At 40.5% G+C, this 12072-nt stretch overlaps 1 protein-coding gene across 1 annotated transcript in view; it reads right to left on the bottom strand.

Moving 5' to 3' along the window:
- Positions 1 to 9629, bottom strand: part of LOC134444378 (NACHT, LRR and PYD domains-containing protein 3-like) — a 42701-nt gene extending 33072 nt beyond the window's left edge. The window contains exons 1-2 of the mRNA XM_063193713.1: positions 7844 to 9629; positions 6762 to 6935 (exon numbers count right to left, since the gene is read on the bottom strand). Coding sequence (XP_063049783.1) covers positions 6762 to 6935; positions 7844 to 9576 — 1907 coding nt within the window. The 5' untranslated portion in view covers positions 9577 to 9629. The remainder of the gene's footprint in view (positions 1 to 6761; positions 6936 to 7843) is intronic.
- Between the last annotated feature and the right edge of the window lie 2443 nt (positions 9630 to 12072).

Genomic DNA, 12072 nt, shown 5'->3' with positions numbered 1-12072 from the left:
ACTGAGTTTTAATTGTAAAAAAAAACCCAAAATAAATGCAGAACATTAGAATAATAGTTTTGAAGCAAAACTAAACTACTCTTTTGTGATAATTAAGTGAATGTTTGAGAACATTAGCTTCAAGAAGTGCAGTGCATGATGGGTACGCAATCTAGGCCAACAGACAACCTACCCAGCTCTGAGCCTACGTCCTTAGCTCCTCCCCTCACTTGTGAAATTTAGTTGCTATCCAAACAATTTGCCATGTACGTAACAACAGAAATATTATCATTGCTGCATTGGCCATGCATTGCATTTCTGACTAAGGGCGTAGCCTACCCATCATGCACTGCACTTCTTGTAGCTAAGTTTCTCAAACATTAACTTATTTATCAGAAAGGAATAGCTTAGTTTCGCTTCCAAACTATTATTCATCGTTATATTCTGCATTTATTGTAGGGTTTTTACAATTAAAACTAATTGGTGTATGAAAAAATGACATCTCACCACCCACCGTCATTGATAACTTTACGTCCAATCCTTGCTATATAATGCTTCCAATTACTCATTGATATAATGAGTAGAATAAGTGAGATCTTCATACCTATTGAGACTAATGTAGATTCTGAAATGTTCTTACACTTTGCTTCCCGGGGGGGACACGTAGAGTGGGGGCCCTAGGTAGTGCGGGGGCCCTAAGCCATCTGGGCTGAGCAATGCATCACTTTAGAATAGGGACCCTTATTCCACATCTGTTTTCACACTGTTCAGGGTTTGTTCACACAGTGTACCAGGAGCTTATACACATTGTATTCTGGCCCTTACTGCTTACACATAAATAGAAATCTAGGTCTACTAGGTCCTTACTAAGGTTATATTGGTAATAAATCCCTTATTGTGCATGAACAAGACATTTGTGAATACATGCTTAACAACTGTCTTATTTTGCTTAGTACATGCCTTACAAGTTACTTACACATGCATTAATATTTTATGTATTAGTGCTAATAGATGTGTCCCTAAAATAAAGTGTTACCGGGACAGTTTGGTCAATTTCAACATGCAGTTGTAATGCTCACACTACCCTGGACTTGTGAGTGCCTTCAGCCGTTTCCGAGATCCTGGTCATTGTAATGGGGGCAGCTCTTTGTTTACATTTCAAAAAAACATTTTTATTAATTCCCAAAAACATCCAAAAGGTTATAAAACATCAGCAGACAACTAGCAAACAGCAGTACCTTTTGGGAAAATATTTGGAGTTGGCCTATGTTTCATTTTTTAAAAATGTAAACAAACGCTGCCCCCATTAGAATTGCTCATATCTCGGAAAGGTCTGAGCCGAAAAATGTGGGATCACCAGGTACTGACAAGTCAAGGGTAGCGTGAGCAATACAACTGCATGTTGAAATTGACCAAACTGTCCCTTTAAGGAGGGAAGCGTACTGGATTAATGAACTGTCAACTATTGAACCATTGGGACTGAATGAGGACTTGAGTTGTTTTTTGTGAATATTGTGTAAATATGTTGGCGTATGTAAATTGTGCAGATTTTCATCTTGTAACATTTGGACTAACTTTAATGAAATGACTGTAATTGAATATGGTTTTACTGATGGTCTTTTTGATATAATGTTGTCCACACTGGATGGGATTGCTCCGTTTTTCTATTGTAGATAGTTCTACGTATTATAGCCTATGTATTATATGTTGCATTTGAAGAATAAGAGAAAACCATGTGACAAAATTTTATTTAAGCCACACCTGACAGAGCTCAGGTAATACCTCAGGCGAAACGCGTTGTTCACTCTAATAAAATGAGCGATAAAGTCAAGAAAGTGTGCGGTAGACTTCTTTCTTTTGAAAAATAAATACTGTATCGGAAGTGTCCTGAGGGAAGACTATCCAGTGCTATGAGAGTCCCTTAGTGCAGTGGTTCCCAACCTTTTTCTTCAGGGACCCATGTTTTTACCATTGTAAACTTTGATGACCCAACTGCACGAGAGCCTGCACGAGAGGGAGTCACATGACCCTCTGTTTATTTTTTCATTTTTTTTAGTTGTTTTATTCCTTTATTCGTCTTTGGTCAAATATAGATTAAATTTGTACTTTTACATTTTGTTGCTTCTATGCCTATATTATTTAAATAAATGCTTTGACATTTATTCAGCATCGGCTATTTAAAGTATTTAAAATGAAACCCCTTAAAATCAAGAAGTCTTCGTGACCCCCTGTGGATCTTTGGCGACCCATAGGTTGGGTCCCGACCCATAGGTTGGGAACCACTGCCTTAGTGCAGTGATCATCCTGGATGGGGCATTTGGGAGGTTTGGATCTAGCTGCCTCCACAAGGTTAGAAGGGGATTGGCAGGGGGGTCATGCACTTCAGCCCTCTATGATGTGTGGCATTAAACAACTGCATGACCTTGGGGACAAATGACCTCTGTAACCTGCCTGTCCTGTAGGAGAGGGACTGGCAGGGGGATCGTGCACTTCAGTCCTCTATGTCTGTAGCTAACCAGACCCCTCTGATTGATGATGGTGTGCATGGAGTGTCTGGCCTTGTCCAGACAGATTGATGATGGTGTTGTGCATGGAGTGGCTGGCCTTGTCCAGACTGATGATGATGGAGTGCAGTCTGCTCATGGTTGTACTCTGGGCTGCTGTAATGAGAGTCTCCAGTTCCATGCCCACCACTGACCCTGCCTTCCTCACCTAACCAGTCATCTAGTAGGCGAGTACATCTATGCAAAAAAAAAGACCTAACCCCAAAAAAATTGATACAAAAAGTTTTTCAACTGATTTTGTTACCTCTAAGTGTCCTTAATAACATACTAAAAATCTAGGAAAATCTGACTTCAGGAAAGGTGTCATTTTCAAGATCAAAGTTTTTTAAAATAAAGGTTACTACATCATAATTACATTGGCATGAACTAACATGTTTTCAGGATCTATTTGTTTGGAGTGCTGTTTGGGTGGATGAAGACACTACTGCTATGATAATATCAATGTGCTGTTTGTCAGGGCACATCATCAGTGATGAATCATGGTGTCACTAGGTATTTTGGGTCTTTCAGCAGCTGAACTGAATAGACAGGAGCCACTACATGTGTAAGTAGAGGGCAAGGTGAAACGGTTGGTACTGGAGACAGACAATGTCCTGAAAGGACATAGGGCATTAGCATAGCTTTCCGGTAAGCCAGAATAGGGCCTGTTGTAGCTTCATAGGCAAGGGTCAGGGCCTTGTATTCAATTAGGGCATGAAAAAGAGGACATGACTGGGAAACTGAGGCTATGCGGTGAGAATGATAGATGGTCATCAACAATGACACCTAGATTTCTTGTGGCCTTATTTGAGGCAACAGTAGCAGAATCCATATTGAGCTCGATATCATGGCAACCTAAATCTTTGGCTGGGATCACCAGCAGTGCGTTTGGGCGAGGCTCAACTGAAGGTTGCATTCCTTCATACTTGTGGATAGTTCAGAGAGGCAAGCGGAAATGTGTGTGACCGTGGAGTCATCTGGCACAAAGTAACTGTGCTTCATCGGTGTAACAGTAGTATGAGAAGCTGTGAGAACAGATAACATGGCCCAGTGATGTGGTGTACATGGCAAATAGGAGTCCCAGCACCAGCCCTTAGGACACCTCTGTGGAGAGGCTATGATTTGAGAACAGCTGACCTTGCCCTTGATACATGCTAAGAATGATACCACCAGACTCAAAGAATGTCTGGAAGAACTTGAGACACATAAAACTCAATTATTTATCTAAGAGAGATGTTAAATAATCATGTTTTGAAAAAAAAAATGCTAGCTGGTGTGTCTGCACAAAGATTTTTAGATTTACTACAAAACAAAAAGAGATGTCCATAATATTTTCTGAAGATATCTTCTGGCTTACTAGAAACAAAATAAAAGAGTAATTTTGAGCTTGGCTTTTTCAGATTTTGAGGTTTTGCATTTTGAAATGTAATGCATATTTAATTAGATATAGTCCAATTACCATATTAAAACATAACAATTCAGAAAACTTGCAATACTTTTTTTTTCTCAAAAATATATGAGTAATTACCGGATTAAGTTTCATGGTGATATCGGCAAGCTAAATTTTTTGGCCTATTCACCTGGAGTGTTTCTTGACCCTTATAATAAGCCTATGGCAGCCATGTTGAAAAAACTCATTTCCCAAAGTCAGATTTTACTAGATTTTCTAGTATGTCATTTAGCAGGTCATTTAGCAAGTAATAGAATCCATAAAAAAACCTTTTGTATCAATTTTTTTGGGGTTAAACCCTAAATGTACTCGCCTATAGTCTCTCTCTAATGCTACCACCTCATCAAGAAGATGGGCAAGAGTCTGTATCTGATTAGACTCTTCTGGATGATGAAGATAATGGCTGGAGTGTAGTCTGCTCATGGTCCTACTCTGGGCTGCTGTAGTGAGAGGGTTCTACTCTGTAGTGAGAGTCTCCAGTTCCATGCCCACCACAGACCCTGCCTTCCTCACCTAACCAGTCATCTAGTCTCTCTCTAATGCTACCACCTCATCACACTACAGCATAGAACAACACACTGCCATAACAGATTAACATACAACACTACTACTAATATCCCTTCTCCAATATCCCACATTCCCAGCTGTATACACCATGTCCTAATGTCATGATACACATTAATAAATGCATACATAGAACAACACACTGGCCACAATATAAATGCAGATACACCTTCCCAGGCTGTCCAGATATCCAGCGTCTCTCTCTCTAATGCTACCACCCCATCAAACCACAGCACAGAACAACACACTGGCCACAATATCAATGCATACACCTCCCCAAACTTTATCTCACATTTCCAGACCCATGAACATATAGCCCTTAACACCCATACTGTCCTCCCTTGATTTCTTCCTTATCACAGTGGACAGAACAATAGACATGATTAATAAACAGGGATAGAGAGGAAAGGATGTCACAGGAGTCATACATTTCATCTCATAGGCACAATCTCAGAAAGCCTTTAGTCTTGTCTACTGTAATACCACACAGAAGCACTCCTGCATTTTCCCCTCTCCTCAACCCCTGCATTACCCATACGGAAAATATATATAAAATTAATACACATTCCTTATGAAAAGAACGTGTTCAGAACTTGTAAGAACTTACCACTGTCTTAATGGTAAATCCTTGTAAAATATTGTATAAAAAATATAAATGTCATGTATGAAAGTGGCCCCTTCAGTGATATCTCATACAAAGTATTAAGTAAAACTATTATAAATACAGTACAAATTGTATGTTCTATGATGACCTTCAATGTTTTTTGAATGATATTAAAGCAAATCGATACCTCAGCCATTCAAGGGGGCAGCCCCCAGTGGCTCCCCAAGGGAGCAGCGCGGTAGGACAGTACCATGCTCAGGGTACCTGAGTCATGGAGGAGGATGGGGTAGAGCACCAGGGGTGCATTTCTCAAAACCATAGTTGCTTATTATGTTAGCTACTTTGTTGTTTGGAATGCAATTTTCCATTGACAACAACCCAGGTTGCTAACTGGCAAACAACTACACTTTCGAGAAAGGCACCCCAGTGTAGTCATAGCCTGAGTCGTTAAGGAATTACATCTTATTGACATTTGCATGGATACTCTATGAAGGACTGTCATCATATACAACTTTAGCAGTTGCCAGAACTTTGTATGTTTCATTTGACATATTTCTAACAAAAAACTGTGTTGTAAGAAAGAACTTTTTCTGTTATTTGTATGTATGAGGGACTGGAATCATATAAAAGTTTAGCAGTTGCCAAAATTGTACATGTTTCATTTTACACTTATCTACCAAAAAATACAAAAAAAATCTCTGTCATATAAAATCTTTCATAATTCATATAAAACTTGTACATTCAATTAACAAATGGCAAGATGACAAGTGTAACCAAATGCAAAGGGTAAAACAGAAAATACAAAGACTGATGGTGACATCTAGTGGCCAGATAAATGAACAACAAACAAAAAATGTCCACAGAACCTGACAATGAATAAACAGGGATAGAGAGGAAAAGATGTCCCAGGAGTCTGGCATTTCATCTCATAAGCACAATCTCAAAAACCTTTTAGTCTTGCCTACTGTAATACCGCACAGAAGCACTCCAGCGCTTTTCCTCTGCTTTATCTCTGCATAATCACCTTCAAATGGGCCAACAAACCCCTGTGGCAACCAATCATGACACGTCCCCCGTCTGTCACAATTAATTTTATTGTGACAAATGACAGTTGATGTAGATGCAACAATTTGTGTCCCACATCTCCAGTGGTATTCCCTGCAAATGGAAATAGAGACAAAAACTTCTGCTGCACTGGACCGAGAATGACTGCATCAAGATCTCGCTGCTGTTTGCATATTCAGCCTCCAAGCCTTTAATATTCTGTGTTCACACCTCTGTGGGGACATCAGTTTATGAAGCAAAATTAAATTGGAAACGGAATGTAGTTCATTTTTTGAAGTTAAATAAAGTATGGTCATGGCCTGCGATGGAACTATCAGAAAGAAAATCTTGCCTGTGTCAAAACTTATTTACTAATCCCTGGCAGAGAGACTTCAGACATCACATCCAACATCAAAACACAGCTTACAATAAAATGTCCCTCAATGTGGGTGATGAGCTTTCACAGAAAGTTGCAAAAAAAGAACTACACAGACACATTTCAGATAGCCAGATTCAGTTTCAAAACTTCAAAATCTCAGACACTTGCATCGGGAGATGCTTTACAGCATTATCTTACCTCAGTTTCTGAAGTTTACAGGCTGGATCCTGCTGTAATTCCAAAAGCAGCTTTACTCCAGAGTCTCCAGGGTCGTTTCCTCTCAGGTCCAGTTCCTCCAGATGTGAAGGGTTTAATTTGAGAGCTGAGGCAAGAGCAGCATATCCTTCACCTGTTACACCACAGTTCGCCAGTCTGAACAGAAGGGTGTTTAGTGATTAATTGTTCATTGCTATTGTATTAGTACAACACTATATAATACTATTGATCCTACAATTTATGTACAGTATTTTACGTAGAAAGCAAGATAATGTTCAGAACATTTCATATTAACATGCACATTTGTGGAGTAAGGCGGACTAAGGTGTAAGAAGCGAAAGTGGGGCAGAATTAGTATTTTTAAAAGGATTAAAATGTCTTACTGGAGTGTCTCTAGTATACATTTTGAGTTCCTCAGCGCACAACAAAGATGTTTGACTCCAACATCTCCAATACTGTTGTCACTAAAATCCAACGTCTGCACTTTTGAAAATGTGTTGCAGAGGACAGATGCCATCGTTTCACAGCTCATTTCACCGAGTCCACACCTATCAAGCCTGAAACGGGATAACAACCATATATAACTACTGTTTAAAGATGGTAATTATAAAAAAACACATGCTCCTAAACAGTCAACAGCCCTTATCCCCCTAAGAGTACTCAATACCATCGAAAACAGAATTTGGTAAAACTGCTTTTTATTTATTCATTGTGCCTCAACTGCTTGGAATGAGATTCAAAAATCTCTTAAGCTTGCTGTTTTTATGTCTGTAGCTGAGTTTAAAGCCTATCTTAATGACACTTTTAAATCTGTCTGCACTTGCTTTTAATCTTGTAATCTCCTTGTAATCTTGTTTTATGTTTATTATTATAATGGTTTTATTGCGTAATTTTATCTCTACATCCATTTTAACATTTTCTGTTTTGTCTGTGTCCTTGTCTGTAAAATTGTAATGTGTGCTACCGCCTTGGCCAGGGCTCCCTTGAAAAAGACAATTTTATTCTCAATGTGATTTTATTCCCTGGTTAAATAAAGGTAAAACTAAAAATAAAAAAAAACTTACAGAACAGTTTTGGATTCCTCCACAACTGGCTTCAACCTCTGGAGACCTTCATCAGATCTGACGTATTTCTTCAGGTCAAACACATCCAGCTTCTGGTCTGATGTGACCAGCACAAAGACGAGAGCCGACCACTGGCCAGGTGAGAGCTGGGCTTCCGAAAGATTCTCTGCACCCAAGAAGCTCTGGATCTCCTCCACTAAGGAGTGGTCATTCAGTTCATTCAGGCAGTGGAATAGGTTGATTGTCCTCTCTGATGAAGGAACCTCCCTAATCTTGATCTTAATGAAACTGATCGCTTCATCATTGCACATCTGGTTTTGTTCTCTCTGTAGTAGGCCATGCAGGAGAGTCTGGTTGGATTCCAGAGAAAGACCAAGAAGGAACCGGAGGAAGAGGTCAAAGCGGCCATCTTTATACTCCAGAGCTTTTTCCACAGCACTCTTGTGTAAGATGGTCATGGATTCTTCTTCGGGATGTTGGTGTCTGGAGATCACATTTTGCCTTTTGTTTGCCATCATCAGAAACACATACAAAGCTGCTAGAAACTCCTGGACACTCAGGTGGATAAAGCAGAACACTGTTGCTTGAAAAATTCCAGATTCCTGTCGGAAGATCTGGGTGCAGACACCAGAGCGCACTGCAGCTTCTCTAGCATCAATGCCACAATCTCGCAGGTCCTTTTTATAGAAGATCAGATTTCCCTTCTCCAACTGTTCGTAAGCTAACTTTCCCAGAGAAAGGATAAGATTCTTGTTCCATTGTGGCTCAGGGTCATGCACATTGTCAAATTTTTGACTGGCCTGTTTTGTTTGGAAGATCAGAAAATATGTGTACATCTCTGTCAAAGTTTTTGGAAGCTGTCGTCCTCCTGAAGAGCCAAGAATCTCTGCAAGAACACAGGCAGTGATCCAGCAAAACACTGGTATGTGGCACATGATGTGGAGACTTCTTGATGATTCAATGTGAGAAATGATTCTGCAAGAAAAACTCTCATCACTAAACCTGTTCCTGAAGTACTTCTTCTTCTGTGCGTCATTGAACCCATGGATCTCTGTGACAAGGTCAACACAATCGGGTGGAATCTGACTGGCTGCTGCTGGTCGAGAGGTGATCCAAAGTAGAGCAGAGGGAAGCAGATTTCCCTTTATGAGATTTGTGAGGAGTACATCCAGGGAAGTTGGAACTGTCACATTGGTCAAAATGTCATTCTTCTGAAAGTTAAGTTGGAGTCGACATTCATCCAGGCCGTCAAAGATGAACAATATTTTATACTTTCCTTGATTGCCAAAGGTTAAGGTCTTCAGCTCTGGAAAGAAGTGGTGAAGAAGACTCATCAAAGAGTGATGTTCATCTCTCACAAGGTTCAGTTCCCGAAAAGGCAATGGAAAAATGAAGTGGATATCACTGTTGTCTTTTTCCTCAGCCCAGTCCAGGATGTACTTCTGAATGGAGATGGTTTTACCAATGCCAGCTACCCCTTTTGTCATAACTCTTCTGCTTGATTTATCCTGACCAGGTAAGAGCTTGAAGATGTCCCTGCTTTTGATTTTTTTCTCCCTTTCAACTGGTATTTTGGATCTGGACTCAATCTGCCTGACTTCATGCTCCTCATTTACTTTCCCACTTCCTCCCTCTGTGATGTAGACCTCTGTGTAGATCTTTTCGAGCTGGGCAGAGTTTCCTTGCATGGCTATTCCTTCAAACACACTCTGGTACTTGTTCTTGAGATGCATTTTCAGTTCAGCTCGACAAAGTACATCCAGCTCATCTGGTGCACAAACAAAAGGAATATTAACATTCACTGACACAAGCAATAGCAACTTAACCTTTTCCATAATGGTATACCTAAATGATTCAAATAATGTATGGAAATGACATGAGATTATGAAAAATAATGAAAAATTCCTACGTTCTTTTAGTTTGTCAGCCAGATCTGTTCTCTCCATCTCCCATAAGAAGTGTAGTGCCATCTTGAGAGCTCCTTCACTGGCATCACTCTCATCCTCATCTTTTCTCTTTAAGTCTTCTTGGTAATCTGGACTAAGAATCATCTTAAATCTTTGCAGCTCATTTTTCACAAATGTGAAGATCTTTGTCTCAAGCACCTGGAGCAGACCATACAAGGACAAAAGTATCCATGTGTAGTATATGAATATTTTTTCTTTTTCTCGCCAAATCCCTTTTTTTTTTTAATTTTAGCCATTTTGCAGAACTCTTCACAGAAACACATTAACCTCACACCAATCAGCAAATCTGTGTAGATACATTGCAAAGTTTCCTTGGTAGTCTGGATTAAGAATCCTCTTAAATCTCTGCATCTCATTCTTCACAAACACAATGGTCTTTTCCTCACTCACCTGTAGCACACTATACAAGGACAAATTAATCTGTGATGTATTAAAACGTCATTGGGGTTTGGGTAGGTTAATTAATAGGGCCCGACCGGTTATCGACCGCACTGATATATCGGGCCGATATTTAGCATTTTTGGGATATCGGTATCGGCCATTCTTTCCATAAATTTCCACCGATAAGTTTATATAATTTTCACAACCAATTTTGCAGCCGCTTCGTTCTGAATGCGTCTTCTATTCTGCTCTCTCTCCCTACTTTGAGTTCATGAGAGCATTGCCCCGCCCGTCACAGCGTCTGATTGGTTTGGCACACGGAATATAACCAATCAACACGCAAAGCTTCGAACAGTTTCAAGGCGGCCGTGGTGCGCACGTGGGGGGTGGGGTGGCTGTTGTTTCAAGGCAGCGTTTAGCTCACCACCACGTAACTACAGCAGAATGACACCTGAAACGGATGTCAATAAGTAAACTCAGCATAGTGTACAGTATATTTTAAACCCCCACATGGAAACGTGCACGAGAGGTGGACTGAAAGCCATGGTCAATGAGGACCAAATACAACGTGTTGACGTTTGTTCCTGAGGCTAATTATTTATTAGTGGTGGCGAGCCTGCTAGCTAGGTAGCCTGTCGGTGTGAAAGTCTGTCTGTTTCCGTAATAACTGTTGCACAGCATATTAGAACCAACGATGATTGCTGGAAATATCCTTACTTTAATAGCATTACGTTTTGGGCTGTTGCTGCGTTTCAAACATTTAGAGCTGTAGGGTAACATCCTGTTTTTACCGGTAGCCAGACAGCTATGCCATCCCACCTCCATTAAGTAGCTAGCAGGCTTGCGCTAACAACAACCATGGTGTGAACAACTTGATGAAGCCGTACACGACCATGGGCGCAGATAGCGGGGGGGACGGGGGGACTTGACATACCCAGATTTTCATTCACCTGGACCCGTCCCCCTCACTTTTGTGGAGAAAATATCAGATTTCTGCCTTTGCATTTTGCAATGTGCGAAATAGCGCCTCCCTGGACCATTCACTTTCATATGTGGCAAAAAACGGAACTACACTCTGTAAACGGCTCTGTGTCAGCTGACTCAACAGTGACACCAGGTAGCGACATAGAATCTCTATGCTTGCGATGGTGTGGTGAGGTATTGCAAATGAATTGAAGTTAATGGCAGTAAATCTATTTTTTTGATTGGCTAACAGCCACTGAAGTCCCAGATTTGAAGCGCCATAAGCTTTTTGCTTCTCACGGTCATTGGCTTGAGCTGACACAGGGCTAGATTCAAGAAGTGGAGCTAAGAACAGACGTCATATTTACATTACATTTTTGGCTCAGACCAGTTGCTTTTATAATTAAAGTTAATCTCGAAGACAGTCCCTTTCTTGCTAGCTATGATGTGGATTACAAAAACTATGGAACGTGAACGATGGTGGTGGAAACGCATGGATTAAAAGTTGGGATAAATTCTGCGGTCAAGACAACGTTTTAAGGTAAGCCAATGGGTTCATGTCCGCTGTTTCGCTGTTTGTAGTTGCTGGAAGTTAACTGCTGTTAATAGTTCAGAAGGGCTTTTTTGGTCTCTAGGTTGTAGGCCTGTTTTTGAGTGAAAAGACAGCTTTCTGTCATGCCATGACAGCTGTCAATCAAGTAGCTAACACAGGTAGCTGTCGTGTTCACTGTCCCTTGGTCTGTCGCCTATGCTGTCAACGTCTGGCGGTGGTGTTATGCTGTTGGATGCATTTACTGTAAACTGTTGTTAAGCAGCATTACAATGCAAACATGTGGATTGCAAGTGGTGGAGTGAAGGATGCGATATGAAACGCAGCGTGGTAGAAAAATGACTGAGTAGTAGCAGGGAGGTTATCTG

This window comes from Engraulis encrasicolus, unplaced genomic scaffold (genome assembly GCF_034702125.1).
Source record: "Engraulis encrasicolus isolate BLACKSEA-1 unplaced genomic scaffold, IST_EnEncr_1.0 scaffold_53_np1212, whole genome shotgun sequence".
NCBI lineage: Eukaryota > Metazoa > Chordata > Actinopteri > Clupeiformes > Engraulidae > Engraulis > Engraulis encrasicolus.
Note: the sequence above shows the minus strand (reverse complement) of the source record. Positions and strands in the feature narration are given on the sequence as shown.